The following is a 26,915-nucleotide window of genomic DNA, read 5'->3' as shown; positions in this document are numbered from 1 at the left end:
AAAAACAAACTATAGAACTTGATATTTCACTTGGGATTCTTCCGTAAGCAACTAGCGTGTTCTTTTGGATGTGTTGTTAATAGTGCCTCAAAAAGGTACTATAAGGAAAGAAGACTAGAAAAGCCAATTTTTCATTATAATAATTCTGCGGACTCCATCTTCAACTGCATTGTACATAGAAGTCGAATGTAAAATAACAGACTTTTCATTTCGGTAGCGTACAGCAAACAACTAGGAGTGCATTAAATTTATCGAATCCAAATAGAATCATTCAAAGAAAGGTATGAAGAAACCGTACATGTCCTTCCATGTCGAACGGAATCTTTGGATGATATAAGGATCCTTTCAAATGTAGCTAAGACACATGTAGTAAAACTTCCAATTGGCAGAATTGCTAATAGCTTAGTTCTTTTGTATTGATTTTGTACACCAATTTATTCAAAAGCGGCCTTATTTGGTGCGATGATGCTCGATACTTTGGTTTTCAAAGCTGACCTTATTTCTCTGTCAATCTGATATAGTCAACACTTCAACGTTCAGTGTCGATTAGCCTGGATGCTGTTAAGTTTGGGAGGAAAATGAATTATCTCTACCAAGAAAAGATGAGAGCCTCCTATGCTTTATTAGAAGACGGTAATACCGATTTCGTTGTCATAGGAGGTTGTGTCTAGTTTTCGTTCTCTTTTCATTTCAATGGATTTATTTCACTTAGAGAAGAATGAATAAAGAAGTTTGTTTATGCAATTATAGTTTTTAAATAACACTTTCGTAGTGAGCTAATGGACTTACTTCCCTTCCACCAACACCATCATTAAAATGGTCCCTCAAAGGATCTGTACGCAGATTGTCGATGAACACAAACAGTTCAATAAAGATATACCTCAGTTTATGCAAGAAGTGAACTTGGCAGATGTCGGATTCAGTTATCATGTAGTGGCTGTCTTGGGTTCTCAATCTACAGGCAAGAGTAAGTTTCTCAGAGTTTTTAAGTTTTTTTTATAATGTTAATATTAACAATGGAAAGGTACCCTTTTAAATCAGTTGTTTGGGACAAGATTTGATGTTATGGATGCTGGTAAAAGGCAGCAAACAACAAAAGGTATTCTGGGGTAGTAGACAAGGAACATCTGTAATTAACGTATTAGGTATTTGGTTATCAAAGGCCCAGGAAGCTCCCATCCTTGTAATGGATGTAGAGGGAACTGATGGCCGTGAAAGAGGTGATGATCAGGTATGTATAGTTTGGTTGATCTCTTTGAAATTCAGTCTTTCCAAGCGGTTGGATGTTTTATGCTTTGATATTAACAGATTGTATAGGATTTTGAAAGAAAATCGGCTTTATTTTCAATTGCTACCAGTGAAGTGATTATCGTAAATATGTGGGAGCATCAAGTGGGACTTTATCAGGGCTCTAATATGGTATTGTTAAAAACTGTGTTAGAGGTTCACCTCCAGCTCTTTCACTCCAAGAAAGAAAGGAGTTTACTTCAATTCGTGATTCGAGACTATATAGGAACTACGTCTATGGAAAATTTGTCTGAAACAATTAAGACGGATTTGACGAATGTTTGGTCTTCTTTATCAAAACCTCCAGGATTAGAAGAATCTAAAATTACTGACTTTTTTGACCTTGGATTCACGGGATTGCCCCATAAAATACTTTGTTCAGAAGCATTTGATACGGCAGTTGATTCACTTAGGGCTAGATTTTCCAATAGTGATGCTTCTGATTATGTCTTCGATCCGAGTTATCACAAGCGTATTCCTGCTGATGGATTTTCTTTGTATACTCGAGAAATCTGGGATACGATCGAGAATAATAAAGATCTGGATTTGCCAACACAGCAGCAGTTGCTTGCGCAGTATCGATGTGATGAAATTATAGCGGAAGCTATGGAACCTTTTTCTAAAGCCTGTAGCATTTTACAGAGTGAATTTTTACCAGGAAACCTTTGCGAAAACCTGTCAACTCGTATGCAGGATTTATATGAACAAGTTGTGCGAGATTACGATCGACAAGCCAAAAGATATAATCATGCCATTTATGAAAAAAAGAAACTGGAATTGCTGCGCACTGTTGATACATCATTGTATGTGTTTTTCCAGGCTCAATTGAATGCCTTACAAAAACAGCTGGTTTCTTCATTCTCCGGAGCAGCTGAAAAGTTTCCCTCTGATAAATCGTTTAAGGAATTATCATCTCAGGAGATTGAAAAATGTAAATCCCGTATGCAAGAGGAGGCACAAACTTTGATGATTGCTGGTATCGAGTGGGATTCAACGCAATTTTTGCTTAAATTATCAGAAGAATTAGAAAACGCCTCTACGGCTATCTGCGAGCAAAAATTATTTTCGAGGATAGCAGAAATGCGTACTGATGTACAGACTCAGATTGGGGAATCTCTTGAAATTGCTCTTCAAAAACCCAATCTTAAAGTGTGGGATGGGTTACTTGATGAACTTTCAATGCATCGCAAGCAAGCAGAAGATGAAATAATTCGTGTATTTCCTTTCTTTATAGATTCAACTAAACCGGAGGTAACTCAAACCTACATTCACAATTTTCATAAAGACGTCTGGATGGCGTTTCGGAAAAAACTTAATGTTGAGATGTCTGATCTTCTCCTTCAGCAGCGATTGCGTGTGTATTTTGAAGAAAATTTTCGCTATGATGCTGACGGTATGCCCAAACTCTTTAAAAAGTCTGATACTCTCGACCTTGATTACAGAGAAAGTGTTTCTAAGTCTCTTGAATTGATAAAGGTTCTTTCTTGTGTAAAGTATTCTGATGGAAGAATACCCGAACTTGGATTTGACGTGAAGGAAATTGACTCCTCGTTTTCTACTCCTAACGATTTTTTGACGATTTTGAACCGAAAACGAATTTCAGATACTTCTGTAAATCTGAAGAGAACAGCTGATTTGATTTATTTGGATTCGAAGCGATCTGTGGTAAGTACGCAAACAAGGATTCCTCCATATTTTTGGGCATTGCTTTTGGTACTCGGATGGAATGAATTTATGGCGGTTATAAGAAACCCGTTCTTTTTTATGTTATTGCTTATTGGGGGATCTTCAGTATATATTCTTTATGCGACCGGAATGATTGGACCCGCCAAAGTTCTCGCAAACCGAGCGGCTGGTGGAATGGTTGATTTCGTTACTGAAAAAGTTGCAGAGTCTTATCAGGATCGTAGTAAGATACGCGAAAAAAGCTATTCTGGAGAAAACTTGTCGGAGAAAACAAGCATAGATGGTGATGTAGAGAAGGCTGCTCTTTCTTGATTTGTTACGCTAAGACAACCTGAATCTGGTTTGCTAAAAGAAGAAGAATGAATTTCACCCTGTTCTATTTGACGCTTTATGTTGAAAAAGATTTTCGTTCACGAATTTATATATACCAAGACATATATAGTATGAAGTACCACAATTAGGGAGAATCCTGTTGTTATTCTAAAGAAAATGAATTATGATATTGTATGCTTTTTTATGTTGTATTTTTTAAATATCGGAGTAAATTATATAGTACTCTCCTGCGCATGTCTGGTTTTGTAGGCTAACTTCTTTACGGTAAGGACAATAAACCATCCATTGCTAAGCTTCAACGAAAATGGCTTCATACTAGTTGCAGTCTAGTGTTTTCTAAATCAATGTCATTTTTCTAAGGAACAGCAGCAACTACTGAGAACATTGAATTTACTATAAGAACAAACAAGTGGAATTCGTTTCTGAAAGACAACTGGAAAGATTAAAGGAATTTTTTTAGTATATTGAATTAAAAAAATTATTAAAAAAGAATCTTTTATTTTATAAAATCATTATTCCATGCATCAGTTTTTGTTTATTTCCATTACCAAAGACATAAATAAATAAACATCGTATTACAGATAACGATAAACTAGGTCTGGTTCAATGTTACCCGTACATACGAATTAGGTAAGCCAAAGTAAAGTCTATTTAATCATTTACCTCAACAATCGTTAGCAATCAGCTATATGTAAAAGAAAGGCCCGTTATACTGTTTCAAGAGTATATATTATAAATTACTAAAAAGCTCGTCGCCTATTATTTCGAATTGCTTCTGGGAGTTTTGACAGAAGCTGGACATTGAGTTGAATTCGAAAGCTACTTAATCTTTTTTAATAGTGAAGGCATTAAAACAAATATGAAGGAATGCTCTTTAAAAAATCAAAACAATGGCAGTAACAATGCGTCAGAAGTCCCTAATGCAGAGAATGGGCCAAGTAAAGATCTGAAGAAAGTACAATTCCCCCCTAAAATCGTACAACCGGAACCAAAAGAGCAAGAAGGAAAACCTCGTAGACCTTCAATTGCAGCAACTAGGGAGATTCACTCCGGTATAAATCAGCTGCCTAAAAAGGAAGACATAAAACTTGAAGAATTAGATTCAAAGGCTCCATTACTGGATGCGAAAACGAAACCCAATGTTGGCAAATGGTTTCCCTCTATTCGAGAAGAAGACGGTGGATCGACTCCGTTGGGTGTGAAAACAAGGAAGACTGCTAGACATCAAATTCGCCAAGAGTCAACAATTGACATTCCTGGCCTCACTGTGTCTAGAAAAGCCGAAAACGAAATGAATTGTGGATCTTATGGCATTAGAGAAAAGCTGGTGATTGTGCTTGTAGGAATCCCTGCGACAGGAAAATCATATATCGGCTCCAAGTATGTGCTGTCCTAATTGTGCTCCTTTGTGCTAATACAACTGTAATTTTTTAGACTTGTTCGGTACTATAATTGGCTTAGATACAATTGTCGATTCTTCAGCGTTGGTGACAAGCGTCGTGAAGAAGGAGCCAGTAAGTATTCCATGGCTGCCCCATTCTTTGATATCGAAAACGAGGAATTGAAAAAGTTTCGCGAGTACTTGGCTATGGAGACCCTTGAAAACTTACTACATTGGTTATTGAATGAAAATGGAGTTATCGGCGTACTGGATGCCACCAACTCAACTTATCAAAGAAGAAAATTGATATATGATCGAGTTAGCAAGGAAGAAAATATCAGCATAATGTTCTTGGAAAGCATGTGTACCGAGGAACCCGTATGTGTCTGAACTTTGAAATTCCAATTCTTCTCGTATCCTTATACTGACTTCTATTCTAGATTTTTCAACAGAATATGATTTTAAAAGCTCGGGGACCTGATTACGAAGGTTTTGAACCGGAAGAAGCCTTAGCAGATTTGAAGAAACGTGTCGAATTTTATAGGAAATATTATGAGCCCATTGACGAGCGTGAAGAAGCTCTTCCCTTATTGCAATATGTAAAAGTCATTAACGTGGGAATTAAAGTCATTACTCATAATATTGAAGGATTTTTGACTGGCCAAGCTGTCTACTTTATGCTAAATTTGAATATCCGAAAACGTCAAATATGGCTTACTCGACCTGGACAATCTAACGACACGATTGCAGGAAGAGTAGGAGGCAATGCACCATTAACGGATCTTGGTGTACAATATGCTGAAGATTTGGCAAAGTTTATTGATCGACAACGTGTGTTATGGCAATTACGAGAAACCACTGAGAGGTTGAATGCTAAAAAGCCAACCTTTGAAGCGGAAGCCTTTAATATCTGGTCTTCTGTTCGTCAGCGTGCTACTGAAACGAGTCAGTTTTTTAATCCAGGTGTATACGATGTCAAAAAAATGCGAATGTTGAATGACTTGAATTTTGGTTCCCGCGAAGGATTAACAATGAAAGAATTTGCTGAAAAGTATCCAGAGGAATATCAAGTTATCCGTCGAAAAGATGTTTCTTATCGTTTCTCCGGACTTGGTGGAGAGAGCTACCTGGACGTTGTTCATCGTTTACAGCCGATCATTGTTGAGCTGGAAAGATGTTCTGGAAATGTCTTAGTTATTGCACATCGAGTTGTCTCTAATATTTTGATGACATATTTCCTTAATTATAGTCCAGAGGTATGTGGGTATCTGCTTAAACTGCGTTTATTGACGAAGCTAATTGAATTTAGGAAATTATTGATGTAGGACTTCCTCTTCACACCCTTTATTGTATTGAGTCCGATCGCTATTCTACTGTCTGCAAATTCTATAATTATGATCCCGAACAGAGGAGTTTTGTGAGAGTTTCTGAAAAATGTGTGCCTTTAATTATATTTCATGATTACAATTTTAATGTTTGTTAAGAACTTACCCTGATAAAGATTTTAGTACTGACACTAGAAAACACCAGGCAATCTCTCCTTTTTATTTACGCTCATAACCTGCAAAATGTAATAATAAAATTCGATTTCCCGTTACTATTAATAACTAGCAAAATAATGACTATTACTTATTTAAATGACAAAATACCCTAACAAGTTCAGAAGAAAAAAAACAATTAACCAACTATTGGTAAACTTTTCAGAGACGTTTATACATGTTAGCATATATATATAAATATTAATTTTTATACCTGCTTACTGCCATACCAGCCCAGCCGTGTCTGGGAACAGCATAGTGGATAGTCAATATAAGTCGTAGAAAATCCACCAATTTTATAATCAAAATATATAAAGAAAGTTTTTATAAATATATTTATGTTTTTTTATTACGACGATAAGGTCTTCTTTCATTTTTCTACATCCGAGCTTTACCTTCGTCCAAGTGTTTTCAAAGTAACAACGGTAACAATAGTTAAGAATGTGAATATACAAAAAAAATTAGATATAATATTTAAAAGTTTTAATTAAATAATTTAAATGTATTTTGTTAGCAGTCTTTGATTACGGGCAGAGGTCCATATGGCTTGTTGCATGGATTCTAAACTCACCCTTCGCACACGATCGGAATAAACCTACATTACAAGATGCTGAAGAAACAGGCGCTCAGCGGACTTCGCCAGTTTTCTTTAGCAAACAAATCCCCCTTTGTTACGAATAGATTACAAAGCTCTAAAAATGCATGGCTAAATGCCGCAAAATTTGCAAGCCTTAGATGTGCTTCCACGGAAGCCTCTAAACAGAACAAGGGTACCATTAAGCAAGTTATTGGTGCCGTTGTTGACTGTCATTTTGAGGACTCCGAGTCTTTACCCAGTATTTTGAGTGCCTTAGAAGTCAAGATGGCTGACAAGCGTCTCGTATTGGAAGTTGCCCAACACATCGGTGAAAACACTGTCCGTACTATTGCTATGGATGGTACCGAAGGTTTGGTACGTGGTACCGATGTTCTTGATACTGGTGCTCCCATTAGTGTCCCTGTTGGTCCCGGTACTTTGGGTCGTATCATGAACGTAATTGGTGAACCCGTCGACGAACGTGGTCCCATTGAAGCTGTTAAATACTCCCCCATTCACGCTGATGCTCCTTCTTTCGCTGATCAATCCACTGCTCCCGAAATTTTGGAAACTGGTATTAAGGTCGTCGACTTGCTTGCCCCTTATTGTCGTGGTGGTAAGATTGGTCTTTTTGGTGGTGCTGGTGTCGGTAAGACTGTCTTCATTCAAGAATTGATCAACAACATTGCCAAGGCTCACGGTGGTTACTCTGTTTTCTGTGGTGTCGGTGAGCGTACTCGTGAGGGTAACGACTTGTACCACGAAATGCAAGAAACCGGTGTCATTAAGTTGGAGGGAGACTCCAAGGCTGCTCTTGTCTTCGGTCAAATGAACGAACCCCCTGGTGCTCGTGCCCGTGTTGCTTTGACTGGTTTGACTGTCGCTGAATATTTCCGTGACGTTGAAGGTCAAGATGTCTTGTTCTTCATTGACAACATTTTCCGTTTCACTCAAGCTGGTTCTGAGGTGTCTGCCTTGCTTGGTCGTATTCCCTCTGCTGTCGGTTATCAACCCACTTTGTCTACTGATATGGGTGCTATGCAAGAGCGTATTACCACTACTAAGAAGGGTTCCATTACTTCCGTCCAAGCCGTTTATGTCCCAGCTGATGACTTGACCGATCCTGCTCCCGCCACTACCTTCGCTCACTTGGATGCCACTACTGTCTTGTCTCGTAGCATTTCTGAGCTTGGTATCTACCCCGCTGTCGATCCTCTTGACTCCAAGTCTCGTATGATGGATCCCCGTATTATTGGTGAGACTCACTATAAGCTTGCTGGTGATGTTCAACAAATGCTTCAAGAATACAAGTCTTTGCAAGATATTATTGCAATTCTTGGTATGGATGAATTGTCTGAAGCTGACAAGTTGACTGTTGAGCGTGCTCGTAAGATTCAACGTTTCATGTCTCAACCCTTCGCTGTCGCTGAAGTTTTCACCGGTATTGAGGGTCGTTTAGTTTCTTTGAAGGACACCATCCGTTCCTTCCAGGAAATTGTTGAAGGTAAGCATGACAACTTGCCTGAATCCGCCTTCTATATGGTCGGTTCTATTGACGACTCTGTCAAGAAGGCTGAGAAGATCGCTCAAGAGCTTAAGGAGTAAACAAACATGGAATAAACTTCAAGTATTCCATATGTATGTTTATTATGCTTATGCCCACGCTCATTTACCAATAAGGCATATCACGATATGTCCTTATTGATCAAATTAATAAACTAACGTCTGATGACTTCTATCTTTTAACAGATATCTGACTTTGATTATACTTTTTACTATCCTTCCTCTTCTCATCAGCAGCAGACAGTTATAATGCTTTTTTCTCTGCCCTTAAGAGTATTAAAAAATAATACTTATATTCAGAGAATTATGTTTTAAGTAGCGTGTTAGTAATATGAAACATTGTAGTTTATTTGCTTGATAAAAGTGTAGTGAATTTGCATTTTATTTGCTATTTAGTTTTGAAATATCTAAAATACTTGAACAATAGAATGAAGCACTATTGATGTTCGGGGAAAACGTCAACGTGGTTCGTAGTGCTTAAATGCTGCTGCCCAGCCGAACATCTTACCTTTTCCACGTAAGTATTAAGAAACCGTAAATCAAGGAAAACGAAAATGGAGAATACATTGCGAGGATTTTTAGGAAGCTCAAAAGAAGGCGAACGAGTTTTTGTTGAAGGATTACAGAATGACACGAAAAAAGTATGTCGAGTGAGTGAGACAAATCAGTTGAATTGCATTGAGCTTGGAGCTTTAGAGACTCAGTTATTTTCAACACTTCAATCTTTAGGGTATGTTTTATGAAATATTCATGTAGTGTTTGTATACTGACATAACTGTCCAGGTATATATGCACATTATCGGCAGACCCAAATCGACCACCTAGCTTTGATTGCAAAAAGTTTATGGATTGAATATCTATTACAGCTTTATAAAATAATTTCATATAACGCTGTCTTATCTTTTATCTCCCATCTCTCAGTCGGAATAGAGAAATTTACGACCTACATAATTCTTTCAGTCCTTAGTATTTATTCGATAGCATCCGAAAAATAACATGTCTGAGCATGCTATGCAATATAAGTTTTATAAATTAATTTGCAACTTGAAACTTGACGGTACAGGAGAAAGGTGAATTCACTATGCTTTACAAATAAGGCAAATGTTTCAGAAAGCTAAGAATGACAAGTCTCAATAAAATTCACAAAAACTACGTCGAAAAATGAAGAATGAATAACTATGACAGGAGATCGGTTAATTGTTAAATTCATTAAAGCAAACAAAATGGTAAAATTATATAAAAGAGGGGAATTATTAAAAGGACAAAAAATGAAACAATTGATAAAATAATATTGAATACTTTCCCCGGTGATGAAGAATGAAAAGGATGTGAAGGGATCGAAGTTAAGGGACGGAAGAATGCTTTAAGCCCACTCAACTGGATGATGGGTGGCCTCTATTAAAGCCTTATGGCGTTCTCCCTTGGGCTGATAATTGTAACGCCAAGAAGCATGCAAAGGAAGTGTCATAAGGATAGACTCAACTCGAGGATTGGGAGCTTGAAGGCCAAACCATGTTCCGCGGTCGTACATGACGTTGAATTCGGTGTAGAATCCACGACGAATGAGCTGAAATTCTTTGTCATCTTCGGTGAACTCCATGTCCTTTCTCTTTTTCATTATAGGGATATAGGAAGGAAGGAAGGTGTAAGCGCAATCTTTAACAAAAGCAAACAACTCTTCAGGGTCTTTATCGGACAAGTCGTCAAAGAAAATACCGCCGATACCACGAGTTTCTTTTCTGTGTTTAATGAGGAAATAGTCGTCTGCCCACTTTTTGAAACGAGGATAAAAGGTTGGATCATGGCGATCACAGGCTTCTTTATGTAATTTATGGAAATGTCTAGCATCTTCTTCGAAAAGAATACTGGGAGTCAAGTCGGCACCACCGCCGAACCACCAGATCTTTTTTCCGTCACTGTTGACCAATTCAAAATAGCGGTAATTCAAATGGGTGGTAGGGGCCATGGGATTGCTCGGGTGGATAACCATACTAATACCGGCAGCGAAAAAGGGCAATTCTTTAGCACTACGATCAATACCATCGTGATTGGCTCTCATTCTTTGCACAGCATCTTGACTTAAAACGCCCTGAACGATACTAGTATTTACACCTCCCTTTTCAAAAACATTTCCATCTTGAATCACACAAGAAATCCCGTAGCCGCCTTCACCTTTGGTCCATCTGTCTTGATAGAACTTTTGACCATCAATAGCTTCGAGTCCAGCAACGATTTTCTGTTGGACGTCGAGGATTAATTCTTCCATACGTTTACCGGTTGTTTCGACTTCAATAACAGGAGCCATGTTGTTGAAGCGACTTTATGATGGATTTTAAAGAGCAACTTGGTTTATTTTTCCTTTTCCTGGAACGCTTGTTTGTCTAACTCTTTAAGAAATAAATTCAGGTGCGAACGTGTTGAAAGGTAAATTTCTTAGCTTGGTGGAAAATCTATAGGAACAGCTGTACACTTGATGAGCCTGATTCTACGTGCGGTTGAGTGCTTTATATAACAAAAGTATGATTTCAAAAATCACCTTTTTCATAAAATCGCACGACTTTGTCCTGTCGTTCGACCTTAGGATGGAATACTCTCAACTTCCCTAAAGCTGCATTTTTTCGTCTTCGATGGTCATGTCTCCTTGGGCCTCTTACCCGTTCGTTAATAAACAAACAGCTGTATGTAAAAGAAATAATCTATTTAATATGTATTTGTTTATGATACCTCCTACTTTATTGGATTTGTACTAAAGAAGCCCAATTAATGGTTCTTTTTGAAAAGGTCGCAGTCAACTTATAGAGGAATTAAATCATCTTGTCGTACAGACAACTAGGATGTATAACAAGAGAAATTGCTTTCACAGTAGAAGATATCCAAAGGGAATAGATATAAAAAAATGATAATAATTAGAAGGTACCACTCATGAACTTTAAGCTTTAAACAAGGTATGATTGAGTAAGTACAGTTTCATAAAATTGATGGATGTATCCTTCTCTACAAACCTGTGTAGCTAGCGCATTTCCGATCTATCTTATTTTAATTTATTTTTCTTTACAAAAGCAGTAAACGTCCTTGCAAACAGAATGACTGTTTGGATGGATTTGAAGAGATGAAGTTTGTTCATTTAGTATGCCAAGGGTTACGATCTGAAGGTCAAACTAAAAGCAATATTATATACCTTACAGAATTTTTCCATTATTTGCTTTAGATAGCATCAGTTCTGGTTTTTTGGTAACCTTGAAGGCATGCTGTATTGATGCCAACAACACACCCTTATCCATACCTTCTTCACATTTGAAGTAAGAGAAGAAGAATTACCAAAAAAAAAAGTAGGGAATTATTCTCTAGTTCAAACTCAAAGTAGTAGCTTTTTCTAGCTATAAAGAAAAAGTTTGGTGAGGAATCGTTTGTTGTTTTTCACTTACAGCCATCCTTTCATCTTCCACTTTGACAACTGTGTCTTTGCCGCTGATTTTGTTTTCTTTTATCCAATTTTCTGTCACTTGTATCCCTCAAAGCTTTTCGTTCGGCTCTCAGCCCCTACACACATTTCTACGGTTTGTTTACGAACACTTGGCGTTCTATGTTTCATTAACATTCCTTTGGAGATTGAATTCAGTCCACCTTTTTATATCTCAATTTTCCTTTCTATAATACTCAATACAAGTTTGAATGACGGAAATAGAAAGCTGGGACGATGATCCGGATTTTGCATCAGATGCTGACAACGTTAGCCTGTTTGCTCAGTCCATAGCCACCACCACTACAAGCGCTGATACTACACCTGATGATGATTTCTTTGAAGGTTCTCTTGACAAGCTCAACTCTTTATCTCTCAACCCTTCTTCCAATTCTCCTCTGCTTAATAAATCAACAAATACTAAAGTCCATCAACTTGGAAACAATTCAAATAATAATGGAAGTTTTGAGGAATACGAAGATGACTTTGACTTATCTCCAGAAGAAACCGACTCCGAGTTTCAGACTATCCGACCAAGCCATTTATCTTCTTTAGACCAAAATCAAACAATACGTGCTCCAAAGTTGAACACTATTCGACCGAGTATACAATCTCTTGTCCCTGAGAATAACTACGAGCATCAAAGGGATGTGTCTGCTAGGTCTTTTAGTCCCTCGAGTTCCGCTTTATACGATTTTGATGATTTCTCATCATTTGAAAATGATTTAGAAATTGATCCCGATACGGATCTTGCTGACTTGTTGCAAAGGAAAAGTAACAATATCGATCCGAAATCTTCATTTTCTAGTGTTGAACAGTCGTCTCTTAGAACTCCTTCTTCTGCTAGAGAAGAAGATGATTTCTGGAATGACTTCGAACTTGATCCGACAGAAGAGCCAGAAACTATTTTCCGTAAAAAAGCTCCAGAAATTACTGTTAATCCAAAGCATCCCTATATTTCTTCTACCATCGCTTTTCATCCAAAGATTCCTCAGGAGACCAAGGCTTATCCCATGTGCAAAGAGATTTTTCCTTCTCTATCAAATGAACAGGAGGCATTCTCCAATACTAGAAGCTCTTTAAAACAACCTCCAAAATCCCAATCCAAGCATTTTCAGAACGGAGTTCCTTATGCTCATGACACGATTCGAGCTTCTCAAATTTCATCTTCTTCAAAAAAAAATTCGCCAGGATTTGCTACATGGAACCCTACTAGTTTAAAACAAGAGGCTCAGAATCCCGATAATCTCTACCTAGACATTAATGATTTGAAGTTAGCTGCAAAAACGAGTAAGTACAAAACTCGACCTAGACATGTGCGCAAATATGGTGATGGAACCGAGTTGGATGGCTTAGAAGATCTACCGGTTAATTATGATTATGAAAATGAGTATCAGGACAGGTTTCGTTCTCCGGTAAGGAATCACTCACACAATCCTGCTCTTCAATCAAGTCCCAGTCGTAACAAGAGAAATGAAAACTTGTTATCTAATATCACCAACATTCAGAGAAATGATGCGCGTTACTTTAAGGGTAATGGAAAAAGTACTGTTACACCTTCAAAGGAAATGACTTTGGAAGCTCTATCTAATGACCAACTAAACTCAAAGACACTAAAATACCCCAAAAAGAAGCGAGAGCCTACACTAATAAAAAATCTTAGCTCTCCTAAGACGCCCAAGTTGGTCGGTAAAATGCGATATAACCCTGCAAAGCAATGTTGGGAAGGTAACGATCATGCTATCAGAGACTTTGATGCTCCCCTTTCTCCTTCTAGGCCAGCTCTTATTTCAAATATTTCGGCTAAAAAAGGTATTCAAGTGGTGGGTAATATGGTTTTTGATCCGACTAGGTTTCGATGGATAAACAATGCCGATGCACTAGAGGAAGAGCCTGATCCCTTTGCTGGTCTTGATGACTTAGAAAACGAAGATTCTGTTTCGCAACTGGCAGATAATACCAATGATACCGTTAACAAGTCTATGAACTCACTCTACAGCCTTACTGATACAAGTGAAATCTACGACGTGGGCCCAGAATTTGAGAAGAAACAGTACGCGGAGGAGAAGCTTTGGCGCAAATGGGTAGATGGCTGGTATCTATCTACGAAAAAAAACAACATGAAGCGGCTTTGGGAATTGTACAATATTTTAAATGCTGAGCAGTAAACTTACTTTTTGGAAATATGCATTATTGGAAGCATTGCTATAACCAACTTATTTTTTTTATGTACATAATATTAATACGGCTAAATAAATACATAATTTACTCTGCATTTGCTACTAACTGAACATACGTAGAGTAAATCATAACGTAAAAAAAACAAATACTTAATGCTCATAACACGCTTAAACAACTAACCGATAATTAACCCATTTATTTTTCCATTAATTAATTAATTAACCGCAAGCCATTGTAATTATTGTGGTTGCCAAGGAGGCTGTGTTGCATAACCAGATGCAGACGAATAATTAGGATCGTAGTATGAAGAATAGCCTGGATTGTACATGTTTCCAGGCATAGCACCACCACCATTGGGCCAACCACCAGAGGGATCAAAATGTCTTTCTCCTTGGTGGGGTAAACCTCCACGGAAAGGCTTACGTCCTCGCATTCTATCATCACGTCGAACATTCATATCTTTACCACGTTTACTTATAGCTTTGGAACTTATGCCCAACCCAATTTCAATGTCGGGTTCGTCAACAGCAACACCCGGTGTTACGGGAACACCGCCAGTACCGCCGTATTCGGCTGTTACAAGCCAAGTACGATCAGCATCAGTCAATAAACGTATAGGAATTACACTGACACCAAAGGTAAAATCAGAGCATTCTCTTGGGCCAAAACCAACACCCCATTTAGTCTAAAAGAAGTTAGTAAGGAGTCTGAAAATAAGTTTACATGCTACTTACACGAATGGTGGTATCAGCAAAAGGAACATTTTCCATTGCGACCTGTGCCTTTTCGGCAGCCTCACGACGGAACATTTTAAGAAAACCATGTCTATAGTTGTGATTCAAAATGAGACTTTGAACTGCACCAAAACGTTCAAACATCGAACGTAAAACGGGTTCACGTACAGCGCGAGTAATACCACCCAGAAAAAGGGTACGACTATATACTGTACAATAGTTAGATACTAATTAAGTCAAGAATATAAAAAACAAACCTTTAATGGAGTCAGGAGGAATGGTTATATCCCGCTCCAATTTACGAGGCATGCCATCCGGAGTTGGCTTTGGCATCCCATTGGCCGGCATAGCAGAGGGAATAGACATTCGTGAAGGACTAGGCGTACGACCAGCTTGTTTACTGCGAGGACTAGGACTACGAGACCTATGCAAGGAATCCATAAGTCCTGACGTAGGGGCAGTAGCAGATAATGCGCTTGGGGGACCTCCTTGCAAAGGTGCACTATAAGAAGGAAAAGCGGCTTTTATGATAGTTTCGATTTGAGGAGCTGGGACGTTTTGAGAAGCCAAAACATTAATAAGGTTAATTTTTTGAGTTTCAGTATCAGGTACGGGAGCAGCTGGGTTTGGTGCCATCGCACCGCCCAACATAGAGGGAGGAGCACCAGCCATCGGCTGGTACATAGGAGTAGGCATTGAAGGAGCCGATTGAGGGGGCAGTGGGTTCAAAGCAGCAGCCGGAGGTACAGGGCTAATGTTTGCAGGTGCACCGCCTACCGGGCCAGAGTGAGAGACGGGATCTTGTATAGTTGGGGTGCCAGAAGCTGTGGAGGCTGTAGAGGGAGCGGGGGCCTTTTGGGCAAAGGCTGCAAGGGCTTCCAATATGGAGGCAGGATCGTTTGTCGAAGCAGCAGGGGGTAGTGAAGGAGCGGATGGCTCTGGAGCAGAAGCAGTTACATTGGAAGGATTCTCGACACTAGGCTGCGTTGATGAAGCAGAAGTGTCACGATTAGGAGAATTAACCTGCTCAGAAGAGCCAATGGCTTCTTTGATTTTGGAACGAAGAGATTCTAATTTGTCTTGGGGCAAAGTGGAAGCTTTGTCCCAGATGTCACAGAGTTTTAAGATTTTTGGCTACATGAATTGTTAGTAACATGCTTACAGCAGTCAGAAAAGACAAAGATAGCTAGAGATAGTTGGTAAACGGCTTAATACAGCAATACTGATAAGTAATTTCTCTCTAAACAGATACGATGAAGAGAAGCATACAAAATAGAACACAAAAAACATTCTAAACCCAAAGGGGCCAGTCATTACCAAAATAGTAGAGAACCTTATACCAATACCAACGCTACACATACCAAATGAGCAGAAGGGGCATGATGCGTTGCATCAGCAACCAAGCTTTCAGTAACTTCGGCAGCTTTGCACCAACCACCACTAAAAGAAGCATCCACTGGAGATTCAAATGATTCATTATTCTTTTTAGCGCCATCCTGAAAGCTACGTACGATGGAATCTAGAATATACAGGGCGCCTAACTTATGGGTATTAGGAGCGCGTTTCGCATACTTATACACACTAGTGATGAACTGAGCATTTTCGCCAATATTTTCCATTGCCAAATTCGTTAATTTTAAAATTTTCGAACCAGATATGCCTGTTTTAGAATGTTCGAGGGATTCTAACGTCCCTTCAAACTCTGAATTTCCTGACATTCTTTCTCTACTTTGTAAAAACTCCAAACGGATATTTTTTAAAAAAAGACAAAAGAATGTTTTACTTGGCTATATTTATCTGTAGAAATACAAAGTTATTAGCAAACTTTTGAGATTCTTAATTCCAGTTGTGGTGTTATGCTAAGGACAAGGTGTTTGTTCCCAACTGTGCCCTCTTATACGCCATTTTCTTGGCATATAGTGAGGCAACCAGTACCTTGGGGAAGGGTGATGTACTTGAGGATGTGCATAGATTTGGAAATTTAGTAACAATAACTATAAACTAAACTGTATATAAAAAATGAAATTTATTCTTTTCTATTTTTCTTTTCTCGAATACTCTTGATTCTGAGAATGTATGCACTTTCGAGTGCGGAATCAATCGTCCAATAAGTGTCCTTGATGACATGTATAGGGTAAGGGTTCTAAAAAGAGAAAAGGTATAAATATCTCTGCTGGAACTTCCTGTTCAGTATTCTCTCTTTGCCTTTTGGCTTAGATCAAGTGTAGTATCTGTTCTTTTCAGTTTAATCGCTGAAATCGCCTCACTGAGGTGTTTCCGATTAATCTTGTTTTTGGTATTTGCTGGAAAGCCTCTGGCTTGCTATGTTTTCCGGCACCGGTGTCCTTGCTATTGCACTACCGGCAAGAGACGCCGAATCATCTTTTATTGACAGATTTATGATTCATGGATTTGGCAATAAAAGATGGTTCTTTTTAGATGGTATCTGCCTGTTTCGAGTGTGGTAGAAAAAGATCAGTAGTTAGAATGAGATTGGCAGTGGTGTGTGATATCTTTATAGGTGGTATCTGGGTTTTAGTGAAGAAGGTAGGTTATTAAATGTACGTACAGTTGTGAAGGCATAAAAATGTTTCGTTAGAGTAACTTTTTTTCATTCTGTTTTGTTTTTGTCTATAAAAGTAAATGGATGAAATAGTGTAAGTAGGTTAGCTATGTTGGTATTCTCTTGTGAATCGGCGATGAGAAGGAAAAGTAGAATTTTGTAGAGCTAGCTGTATTTTCTATAGACAGACAGAGATGATGGGTAACTCAGTTATGTATGACATTCTTGAGTTTCATATATCTATATATGTATGCATCTAGTGTATGCTTGGACCTTGCCCTGCTGTTTTTGGACATAGAATTCATGGTTGTTCTTTGGCGGCAAACTGCTTTTGGCCACAACGCTATAGATCTTTAAAGGATATAAGGGAATAAAAAATTGATGGCGAAATCTCAAGAATAAATAAGAAGCAACTATCCTCGTTCGTTATAGAAGCATTTGAAGGTCGACGACGCTTGTAAGTGTGTTGGTGGACTTTTTTTTTTTTTTGGTTTGAATATTAGGGAAAAGACTTTTGTTGACTTGATCTCTGCTTCTAGTTTGGTGGAATTTCGAAGAACGTCGTTTGCCTGTTGAGTTTAGTAGAAAAAGGATTGTTGCTTCATCGGTCTTTCTTTTTTTTGGGGGATTCTTTTTGTTAATTTTTTTTTTGGTTGGATCTTTCATTTGATTTGATTCTAATTTCGTTTTTTGATTTTTTTTCTTATTTTCTTGCTTTGAGTATGTCATCAGCTTCTATGTTTTCCAGTTATGCTGGCAATCGTGACCCATCAAGTGCAAAGGTGCGAATTGGTGTGTTAGCTTTGCAAGGAGCTTTTATTGAACATATTAATATCCTGAATTCTTTTGAGGATGTCTTTTCCTTTCCCGTAAAGACAGGCGCTGATTGTAAAAACATCGATGGTCTAGTTTTACCAGGTGGTGAGTCTACTACGATGGGCAGGCTTATTGGCATAGACTCTGATTTGAAAGAAAATCTAGAGAGTCTAGTAGCTAGAGGAGTCCCTATGTGGGGCACTTGCGCTGGTATGATCCTCCTCTCCAAAAAGTCTCATGGTGGGAAATTCCCAGACCCATATTTGTTGCGAGCAATGGATATTGAAGTTACACGGAATTATTTTGGTCCTCAAACCATGTCCTTTACGACTACCATTCGGCCTACCGATTTTATGAGGTTTGAAACCACAAAGCGAATGGAAGCTTTTGATGCAACCTTCATCCGTGCTCCCATCGCTTCATCCATCAATAGCGACAGTGTCCGTGTTTTGGCCACCACGACTCACAAGGACCGAGAAGTCGTTGTCGCCGTCGAACAGGGTCCTTTTCTAGGAACCTCCTTTCATCCTGAACTAACCGTGGATGATAGTTGGCACCGATGGTGGGTCAATGAACGTGTCCTTCCTACCAAAAAGTAGGTGCATTCCCCCTTTTTCCTTATAATGTGTTCAAAATTTTAATATTACGAGAGAATATCCTTTTTAGAAAGCCCCGTCGTAGTCTAAATTCCAGGTTGCTACAGATAATTTCAATATAATGTACTACTAGAAGAATCCATATTTTCAGTTTGGTTATTTCCAATCAATAATTGCTACAAGTAAGCACAAGTAAAATGAAGAGAATACAAGTAAAGCTTAAAGAAACAAAAATACAATGATAAAATGAACTTTTGCATAAGAGTTGCAACAAAAAACAAAAATAAATTGTTTCCGTTGCGGGGAGTCGAACCCCGGCCGCGTCGGTGAAAGCGACGAATCCTAGCCGTTGGACCACAACGGATTTGTTAGTAGTCTATACTCGATTGCGTATTTGTATAAAATCGATTTCTTTTGCGTCCATGAAATAGCTTTACATTTTCCAATGCTTTCGTTCATAGAAAAAATGTGATGACTTGTCTACATAAATTTTATTGTTTTCATTTTTATACTTTTATTTTTTTCGAGTACAATCTATTCCATAGAATTTCGTCCGATTTATAAATAGAGAGACAATGATGACTATCCCAGAGGAAATACCAAATAATTAAACGACGGTCCATACCAAAGATTGAACCGGCTTTTGTAGTTTAATAAAACAAAAAAAATTTGTATTCTAATACACACATTTTTCCCAATATCTGTTTTCTTTGGGGTTTATTTATGTGTTTATTAAGGCAAACTACACGTACCTTCGTTAAGGTATCAAAAGAATGCCACAAAAAAAAACCTATGTTTACATCGTCTGAGAAACCTTCCAGAAACAGTATTGAAAAAAATACAACACTCTATAATTAACTACATCCGCGAGGCTATTTAAAGAAAAGGGGTCAATGTCTGTATTTGTCTTGTCTTAAAGGGTTCTTTCTCGTGAGAGTTTGCTGAAAGGTCTCAGATGCTGTATCACGATTCTGGTAGTTTGTCGGCCACCTCTGCTACAGATACTCTTGCTCTTGATCAAGCCCTGTCCTTACGAGAAGGTGGAAGACTAAAAGATATTTCTGCGAATAGACATGGTAAGTATCCAACACTTCAACAATCAAGAAGCTGTGCGCTCCTGTGTCTCATCGCTTGTTTTCGTGTCCAATGCTCCAATGCTAATTTTTTCTATATAGGAAGACTACTGTTCACGGCTTTGCTAGAAAATTTTTGTCGTATGTATACAATTGATGCAACTTAGCCAACGATGATCACTAACCAGGTTTGAAGAATTATATGATTCAGACCCCTCTCGTTCCAGAAGGCTCTTTACACTAATTTGTCAGACATTAAAGCGGATCGGAATTGTTGATGAGGAGTACATTGATGAACTTGCTGGGATCCGATCAACGTATCAAAGTGCTTTGCACCACCTGATTACTCAGGCTAGAGAGGTACTGTTTGAAGAAGATCATGATAAAAAAGTCCCATTGCCTATTAAACCATATGTTCCAGAGAGATCATACGAAGAACTGCAGGGAGCTCTTCAAAGAATCTCACTTTCGGAGGGTTCTAATCCCTCTAATTCCCCCAAACAGGATTCACAGTCCAGTAACTTTACGTATTATTCGTGGTTGCATACAAAGCATTCTCGATATGTGAATGATTTTGATGAGCTACATATGCTCGGTAAAGGTGGCTTCGGTGCTGTGTATCGTGTGCGCAACCGTGTCGATGGCGCTGAATATGCTATGAAAAAAGTATTTCCCACTTTTCAACAAGTGCCTTATACCAAAATTTTTCGCGAAATTAAAAGCCTCGCAAAATTGGATCACCCTAACATCGTGTAAGTACTTATGTTTTCGATAAAGCTATTGACTAACTTTTGCAGCCGGTACTATGCTAGTTGGTTAGAAAATGCCTCTGAAGTCGTGCCGAATGTACGTAATCCTTCTGTTTCTTCAACAAAAATGATACAGGGCTTGGAGTCTTTAGACATTAGTCGCGATGATTCCATTACAGTTGCAAATAACGAAGACTCGGTTTATAGTGATGATCGCTCAAACAATGACAGTATCATTTTTGCTGCTGACATATCAGGGCAGTCGGATAATATATACTTTCAAAAGGCATCACCCGAGGCTAGTGAAAGTGGTAACTCGTCTCATGGAGAGGATTCAGAGAATAAATACGGTTCTTCTTACGATGAGATTATTGAGAATCCAGGAAATACGAGCGCTCTCTACGCTTCTACTATAGCTCCATTAAATTGCTTTGTCTTGTACATTCAAATGCAACTTTGCACTGACGATTTGGAATCGTATCTTTTTCGACGAAATTCCAAAATTTCATTTCCTTTGTCCATTGTGGATACCCGGATTCATATACAATTATTTCGAGCTATTTTGCATGGCGTTGTTTACATCCATGAAGTAGCACATCTCATTCACCGCGATATTAAACCAAGTAACATTTTTTTGGCGAAGTCTCTTACTTTCGATCGTGGTTCTGTTCCTTTGTACAATTATCGGGATAACGCCAACAATGGGCTCAGTAACTATACACCAAAGTTGGGTGACTTTGGTTTGGTGATTGATAATGAAGGGAAAACGCTCAATTCAGTTTCTTTTTCCAAAGATCTGCAACATGTATCTCAAGTGAATGCAACTCAACATGTTGGCACCATGTCTTATGCTGCTCCTGAACTTCTTGATGCTCTTGCATCTCACAGCAATGTTCCTGTATCCGAGGCCATAGACATTTTTGCCTTGGGTATTGTTCTCTTTGAACTCCTTTATCCTTTTGATACGGCTATGGAGCGGGCTTTGAGACTTCGAGATTTACGACAAGGCGTTTTGCCGGATGAATTCATCGAAAAGCATGGTTGCGAATCTAGTTTAATATTATGGATGACCGCAAAAGATCCATCCAAGCGTCCGATGTTGTCTGATGTTTTGAAATGTGATCTTCTACCCTCATATTCCGAAGAAGTTCTTTCTGAAAAGGGGGAGATTTTGCTTTCGCCTTTGTCCGCCGCTACTGATCATTGTTACTGGGAAGGAATTATCCAGGAAAACAAGCAACTACGTGAAGAAAACGCTCGTTTACGAAATGAATTAGAAGAACTAAAAAAAAGGTAATGTAAGATAGGTCTGTTTAGGATTACGCGCAATGAAGGAATATTTATGAACAAAAACTTGTCAATGAAAGTATGACAAAGAAATTTTTGGTATAAATACAAGTAATTATTATTAATCAAATAAGTATGAAACAAAAACCATTTTCCTAAATCCAAAGAGTAGGCATTAAACCTGAACCCGATACCCAAAAAACCATTTTTTAGGAAACCCTTTACCAGGCATGCTGTTGCTGAACAGCTGGAGCAGTCTCATGTTCGCGTTCATATTCAATATGTATGTGAGGACCACGTCTCTTGCTAGACTTTCTATCTTCAGTAGACTTGCGCTTCTTGGATGTGGCGTCTTCTTCATCTGAACTCTCTTCATCCTCGTCGCTTTCAGATGTTGCAGATTCTTCAGAACCTTGATCTGCCAACCAGTCTTCTAAATCGGAAATTTCCTCCTCATCCTCATCTTCCTCTTCATCGACATATTCAACTTCGGCATCTTCTTGATCTTCCTGCTCCTTAGCTTCATCAACCAAACCTTCGCGAGCAGACAAAACCTTCTGCCAAATTTCTTCGTTTACGTTGAGAGGCTGGTCGCCATAAACACCACTCTTAAGCCGCTCAACCAATTCTCGCTCAATGTTTCTTTCTAATTTAGCAGCAACGAGGGCCTTACGTTCTCTAGTAGCTTCACGATGCTTCTGCTTGGGCTTTATAGGAATTAAAGTAGGTTGATGTTTAAGAGCAAGCCTCCTGGCTTTCATTAAGTACTGCGTGAGACGAGTAAGTCTTTGTTTGCAGCGATGGATTTGACGTCCAGGCCAATAAAGCAAATTTTGATTAATCTGTTCCAACGCTTTGGTATAGTTTTTGGAGAGCTTGATCCGTTGCCATAACTTTGCAGGCGAATGTGCTCTTTCGATTGTTTTCATATAAAGGTACAGCTTTCCGTTATCCTCTCGAACTGTAGCATAACGGGAATTTGCCAATGGGCATGATTGTCGATTACAAAGTCCAGTAACGTTATATTCATTTCTGCAAAAATTTAGGGCTTCACCTCTAAGTCAAACGTTAGTACTTGTATCCTTCTGATATCTCTTCACTTACTTTATCCTATATGAACAAAATTCATGACCAATAACTTGCCAAATGACTTCGTCTTGCTGCATTTTGGCAGATGGTGTTTGGCAAACTCTTTCTTTCCTGCAAATTCTGTGTGTGCACGAAATGCCGTAGCGTAGTGAAATCGAGCGAGACTTATTACAGAACGCAACGATGCTTCATCAGAAACTCCAAGTGCCTTGGTAAAGAGATGTGAGATTTTGTTTCTAAAAAGTCATTCTTTACTTTGGTGAATCTGTTTATTAAAGAACAACTTGTAAATTAGCATGGGAACAATCCAAATTTGTTAGTCTTTCATAAAAAATCTTTGGTAAGGGTAATTACATTAATTCCAGCTTCATTTTCTTTTTGGTGGACTATTCTATACGTTTGTTGAAGCTTTTGGCAGATTGAAACAAAAGTAAACTCGTCGTGTGAGATTCCTTTTTGTGGATAATTGTGTTATAATAATGAAGCGATTTGAGAGAATTTCTAAATTCATACCCACAATTTATGCCTTATCAACTCCTGCAGGTCGCGCAGCTCTTTCAGTTGTTCGCATATCTGGGCCTTCTGCAAGTACGGTGAGTAGTTCCTATTTCTCAGACCCAAACTAATTTATAAAGGTACTCCAAAAACTTACTGGAAAGATACCAAAGCCGCGCTTGGCATCTCTGCAAAGTATAAAACATCCTACTCGGTCTCAGATTGTCGATAAAGCCTTAATTTTGTATTTTCAACAACCAGCATCATTTACTGGAGAAGACATAGTAGAGTTTCATTTGCATGGTGGTAAAGCAATAGTTAAGGAAGCATTGGATGCAATTGAGCAAACGAATATCCCAAATTTACGATATGCATTACCTGGAGAATTTTCAGAACGGGCATTCTACAATGGCAAGACTGACTTGACGCAACTGGAAGGACTTGCTGATGCAATTGATGCCGAAACATCAGAACAGCTATATTCTGTCTCGCAGCAAGCACACGGCGACTTGTATCGTCTATGTTTTGGTTGGAAGAATAAGCTGGTTGAATGCAGAGCACTTTTAGAGGCTACCATTGATTTTTCCGAAGAGCATGATTTAGATCAGAAAGAATTTGAACCTATTTTTCAAGAAATCTTAGATTTGACGGATGAAATGGAACGTCATTTGTCCAAAGCCAGGCCAACCGAAATCCTCCGAGAAGGTATTCGAGTAGCTGTAGTCGGGCCACCAAATGCTGGTAAATCAAGTTTGGTGAATTATTTGGCTAAACGAAAAGTCTCCATTGTTAATGAACAACCAGGCACTACTCGAGATGCTATTGAGACCTTGCTGGATATTCACGGGTTTCCGGTATTCTTGACTGACACGGCCGGCTTTCGAAAAGGTTCGGATGTCCAAGAAATCGAAAGCATTGGCATAGAAATTGCAAAAGAAAAGGCTGAAAAAGCTCACGTTGTATTACTTATATTACCATCCGAAATCTGGACCGGGAAGTCTCTTGCATTGGAAAACCAGATATTTGAACTTGTAAAGAATTATAAAGCCAAAAACCAGCAAGTTCATGTTTTACTAAACAAAACTGACCTCGTTCAGGGAGCATCGGGAGCGGCAACCATGGTTCGTAAATACTTACATCAAGCTTTGGACATCCCAATATCACATGTCCATGAAGTATCTATCAAAAATGAAATAGGGCTTGAACAAGCGCTTGCAGCACTGGCGTCATCTTTCAGAATCATTTCCCATGTACAGACTGAGAACAACGATGACGGTGGGTATGGTTGGAATCGGCGTCAGAGAGAAGCATTAAAAGAATGTATAAAGCATTTGAAAATGTCTCTTAACTACGCTTCTGATGTAGTTATAACAGCGGAAGAACTGAAACTCGCAACTGATGAGGTTGGTCGTATTACTGGAGCAGTGAACGTTGAAAGCTTATTTGACATTATATTTTCTAGATTTTGTGTAGGAAAATAAAAAAAATAAAGAAAACCTTAATAAGTGTTTCTCATTTGTTCTGAATGAGAATAAAAGTTCATCTTGTATATCCGCTTTTCACGAGGTCCATTACATGAAAAAAGACTTATTCGTTTCTTTTCAAAAAGGCGTAACTTCTCTAGATATTTAGAGACTTTAAAACGTAGAAGAAACCAAACGTCCTGGTAGCAGCATCCCAAACCGCATACTCCATACCACACGAAAAGCCATGGAACAATCCGCATCAGTTGAGAGTTTAGATATTAGTTTACTCCCAAAACCATTTCGGAATCCAAACTATAAAGCACAGCCCAGAAGGAATCGAAATTTAAAGCAAATCTTGCAAAACGACCCAATTCAAAACGATCCCACCAAATTGTCCTACAGTTCAATAGAGGCGCCGCCAAGTATTCTTCCGCAACCAAAGTACTGTGATATTACTGGATTACCTGCTCCTTACACTGATCCTAAGACACGTCTGCGGTACCATAATAAGGAAATATATAGCTTGATTCGGGAACTGCCATCAGGCGTTGATCAAGAATACCTAAAGCTTCGTTCGTCGGATATTGTTTTGAAGTAATTAGTTGTCTTATAATTTTTAGGTACCTGTGCTAGAAATTCCAGACAAGACATGGAGGGATCCAAACACCAAACTTTGTCATTACTTATGCATGTTGTTGGTGCATAGCAATCAATTAACTATTATTTATTTTATTACAAAAACCGCGAAACGTGCTACTGGAAGTTTTATTGCTTTCAATGCTATCTATGAATGTCGAGATGCTCTTTCAAGCACAATCAAATCTCAAAAACCAAACAAAGAATTGAATTACTCTAATTAAAAAAGATACATACATTACTTTACGCGATCGATGAAAGGTATAGAGGATTAAAAGAAGCTTTTTTATGGATGAACGTTAGAGTTGAGAGATAACTTTGTCTAGTGAACGACTGGACTTTAATGCATTTCTCAAGACATTCTGAGCTGCAACGGTAGTAGACACAATACTCCCTGAACCGTCTTTTTTCTCCCTGGCTGTTTGTAAGACGCAGCTACCACGAGAATAATGGTTGGTGATAGACACTGTTTTTCCAAAATTCAAATGCTTAGTAAGTTCTTGGGCATGAAGACATGCATCCGTTAATTGAACAAGTGTTGATTTATCAGAAACTTCGGGGTAACACAAGACTTCTTGCAAATTATTGTCGGCAGCATACATGACGGTTTTTTCATTTCTAAACAATAACAATTAGCTTCAAATTATAAGTCTAAAATCGCGTATATAAACGTACCCTGCAATTTCTGCCAATTGTTGAGAAACGGACATTTCGAGTTTTTATAGCACTGTTCCAATGATCAACTAAACAAAAAGCGCCTCAAGAAAGGTAAATTGAAATGAAATTATAAAACTTTGCTAAATGATTGAGCTGTAATGGGAAACGGTGTGTAACTGTGTTACCAAACTAAGTCATAGCAATGCATCCTATGTATCTTGTTTAATGTGTATGGAAGTGTGAGACAATTGCGTTTCAAAATGCAGGAGTGTTAAGTGTATATTACGAAATGGTACGAAAATAAAAACACACGTTAAGGGCGTATAACAGTCTATAACAAACCGCTCTTGGTAAACAAATAGGGGAAAATCTAACAAACCAAAAGTAAGCCAAACTGTCTTTGACTTTAAGTGTAAATCTCGCAGTATACGAGAAAGCTACGAAGTTATAGGAAAGAAATTAGAAAGACTCTTAGATAGGAAAGCGATTTTGAATGGGAGCTTAAACGATGACGGATCTGGGGAGGTTCCTATTCACCAAGACAACTAGCATGCAGAAAAAGGTTAGGAAATACAGAAACTTGGAAAGAAATACATAGAACCTCTCTTTTGATTCAAGTATTCACGACAACATATCTTATGATCGGACCACCGAAACGCACATTGGAATTTTATCCAAAATTCATAAAATTCGTAGAGACCTTCCTCTACTAAAGATTCATTGAAAATATAGATCTTTGAGCTTTTGC

At 38.4% G+C, this 26,915-nt stretch overlaps 13 protein-coding genes and 1 non-coding gene across 14 annotated transcripts; 9 read left to right on the top strand and 5 right to left on the bottom strand.

The window, feature by feature from the left end:
- The first annotated feature begins 55 nt into the window (after window positions 1-55).
- SOCG_02129 (GTP binding protein Sey1) lies at window positions 56-3,439 on the top strand. Its single transcript, XM_013160623.1, has 4 exons — window positions 56-967; window positions 1,025-1,099; window positions 1,146-1,231; window positions 1,318-3,439. Exons 1-4 carry the CDS (start codon window positions 817-819, stop codon window positions 3,283-3,285), a joined length of 2,280 nt encoding a protein of 759 aa, XP_013016077.1. The 5' UTR covers window positions 56-816; the 3' UTR covers window positions 3,286-3,439.
- Window positions 3,440-3,940: 501 nt separating this feature from the next.
- Window positions 3,941-6,332, top strand: SOCG_02128 (6-phosphofructo-2-kinase). The gene is made up of 4 exons (XM_013160622.1): window positions 3,941-4,686; window positions 4,741-5,065; window positions 5,128-5,943; window positions 5,997-6,332. Exons 1-4 carry the CDS (start codon window positions 4,166-4,168, stop codon window positions 6,168-6,170), a joined length of 1,836 nt encoding a protein of 611 aa, XP_013016076.1. The 5' UTR covers window positions 3,941-4,165; the 3' UTR covers window positions 6,171-6,332.
- Window positions 6,333-6,705: 373 nt separating this feature from the next.
- SOCG_02127 (F1-ATPase beta subunit Atp2) lies at window positions 6,706-8,664 on the top strand. Its single transcript, XM_013160621.1, has one exon. The coding sequence runs from the start codon at window positions 6,833-6,835 to the stop codon at window positions 8,405-8,407; it is 1,575 nt and encodes a 524-aa protein (XP_013016075.1). The 5' UTR covers window positions 6,706-6,832; the 3' UTR covers window positions 8,408-8,664.
- A 255-nt stretch (window positions 8,665-8,919) lies between these two features.
- SOCG_02126 (uncharacterized protein) lies at window positions 8,920-9,218 on the top strand (the record flags this gene model as incomplete). The annotated part of the gene is made up of 2 exons (XM_013160620.1): window positions 8,920-9,095; window positions 9,149-9,218. The coding sequence occupies 2 exons, from the start codon at window positions 8,920-8,922 to the stop codon at window positions 9,216-9,218; spliced, it is 246 nt and encodes an 81-aa protein (XP_013016074.1).
- Window positions 9,219-9,460: 242 nt separating this feature from the next.
- Window positions 9,461-10,904, bottom strand: SOCG_02125 (coproporphyrinogen III oxidase). The gene has a single exon (XM_013160619.1). It carries the CDS (start codon window positions 10,668-10,670, stop codon window positions 9,729-9,731), a length of 942 nt encoding a protein of 313 aa, XP_013016073.1. The 5' UTR covers window positions 10,671-10,904; the 3' UTR covers window positions 9,461-9,728.
- A 676-nt stretch (window positions 10,905-11,580) lies between these two features.
- SOCG_02124 (two-component GAP Byr4) lies at window positions 11,581-14,100 on the top strand. The gene has a single exon (XM_013160618.1). It carries the CDS (start codon window positions 12,038-12,040, stop codon window positions 13,991-13,993), a length of 1,956 nt encoding a protein of 651 aa, XP_013016072.1. The 5' UTR covers window positions 11,581-12,037; the 3' UTR covers window positions 13,994-14,100.
- On the bottom strand, window positions 14,054-16,810 carry SOCG_02123 (RNA-binding protein Seb1). The gene is made up of 4 exons (XM_013160617.1): window positions 16,102-16,810; window positions 14,998-15,874; window positions 14,741-14,949; window positions 14,054-14,691 (listed from the first exon to the last, which is right to left on the bottom strand). The coding sequence occupies exons 1-4, from the start codon at window positions 16,456-16,458 to the stop codon at window positions 14,245-14,247; spliced, it is 1,890 nt and encodes a 629-aa protein (XP_013016071.1). The 5' UTR covers window positions 16,459-16,810; the 3' UTR covers window positions 14,054-14,244.
- Window positions 16,811-17,677: 867 nt separating this feature from the next.
- SOCG_02122 (glutamine aminotransferase subunit) lies at window positions 17,678-18,881 on the top strand. The gene has a single exon (XM_013160616.1). The coding sequence runs from the start codon at window positions 18,026-18,028 to the stop codon at window positions 18,716-18,718; it is 693 nt and encodes a 230-aa protein (XP_013016070.1). The 5' UTR covers window positions 17,678-18,025; the 3' UTR covers window positions 18,719-18,881.
- A 126-nt stretch (window positions 18,882-19,007) lies between these two features.
- Window positions 19,008-19,079, bottom strand: SOCG_16181. The gene has a single exon. It is a non-coding gene; the product is annotated as a tRNA-Glu (tRNA).
- A 237-nt stretch (window positions 19,080-19,316) lies between these two features.
- On the top strand, window positions 19,317-21,936 carry SOCG_02121 (PEK protein kinase Hri2). Its single transcript, XM_013160615.1, has 4 exons — window positions 19,317-19,791; window positions 19,891-19,929; window positions 19,985-20,540; window positions 20,586-21,936. The coding sequence occupies exons 1-4, from the start codon at window positions 19,671-19,673 to the stop codon at window positions 21,832-21,834; spliced, it is 1,965 nt and encodes a 654-aa protein (XP_013016069.1). The 5' UTR covers window positions 19,317-19,670; the 3' UTR covers window positions 21,835-21,936.
- SOCG_02120 (nuclear HMG-like acidic protein Mak16) lies at window positions 21,918-25,580 on the bottom strand. The gene is made up of 2 exons (XM_013160614.1): window positions 22,929-25,580; window positions 21,918-22,880 (listed from the first exon to the last, which is right to left on the bottom strand). The coding sequence occupies exons 1-2, from the start codon at window positions 22,988-22,990 to the stop codon at window positions 22,046-22,048; spliced, it is 897 nt and encodes a 298-aa protein (XP_013016068.1). The 5' UTR covers window positions 22,991-25,580; the 3' UTR covers window positions 21,918-22,045.
- SOCG_02119 (GTPase) lies at window positions 23,393-24,889 on the top strand (the record flags this gene model as incomplete). The annotated part of the gene is made up of 2 exons (XM_013160613.1): window positions 23,393-23,506; window positions 23,549-24,889. The coding sequence occupies 2 exons, from the start codon at window positions 23,393-23,395 to the stop codon at window positions 24,887-24,889; spliced, it is 1,455 nt and encodes a 484-aa protein (XP_013016067.1).
- On the top strand, window positions 24,952-26,259 carry SOCG_02118 (Ino80 complex subunit Ies6). The gene has a single exon (XM_013160612.1). The coding sequence runs from the start codon at window positions 25,119-25,121 to the stop codon at window positions 25,470-25,472; it is 354 nt and encodes a 117-aa protein (XP_013016066.1). The 5' UTR covers window positions 24,952-25,118; the 3' UTR covers window positions 25,473-26,259.
- Window positions 25,626-26,382, bottom strand: SOCG_02117 (uncharacterized protein). The gene is made up of 2 exons (XM_013160611.1): window positions 26,186-26,382; window positions 25,626-26,128 (listed from the first exon to the last, which is right to left on the bottom strand). Exons 1-2 carry the CDS (start codon window positions 26,218-26,220, stop codon window positions 25,810-25,812), a joined length of 354 nt encoding a protein of 117 aa, XP_013016065.1. The 5' UTR covers window positions 26,221-26,382; the 3' UTR covers window positions 25,626-25,809.
- Between the last annotated feature and the right edge of the window lie 533 nt (window positions 26,383-26,915).

The sequence above is a fragment of the Schizosaccharomyces octosporus genome (assembly GCF_000150505.1).
Source record: "Schizosaccharomyces octosporus yFS286 unplaced genomic scaffold supercont6.1, whole genome shotgun sequence".
Classification (NCBI taxonomy): domain Eukaryota; kingdom Fungi; phylum Ascomycota; class Schizosaccharomycetes; order Schizosaccharomycetales; family Schizosaccharomycetaceae; genus Schizosaccharomyces; species Schizosaccharomyces octosporus.
This window is presented reverse-complemented; position numbering and strand designations above follow the sequence as displayed.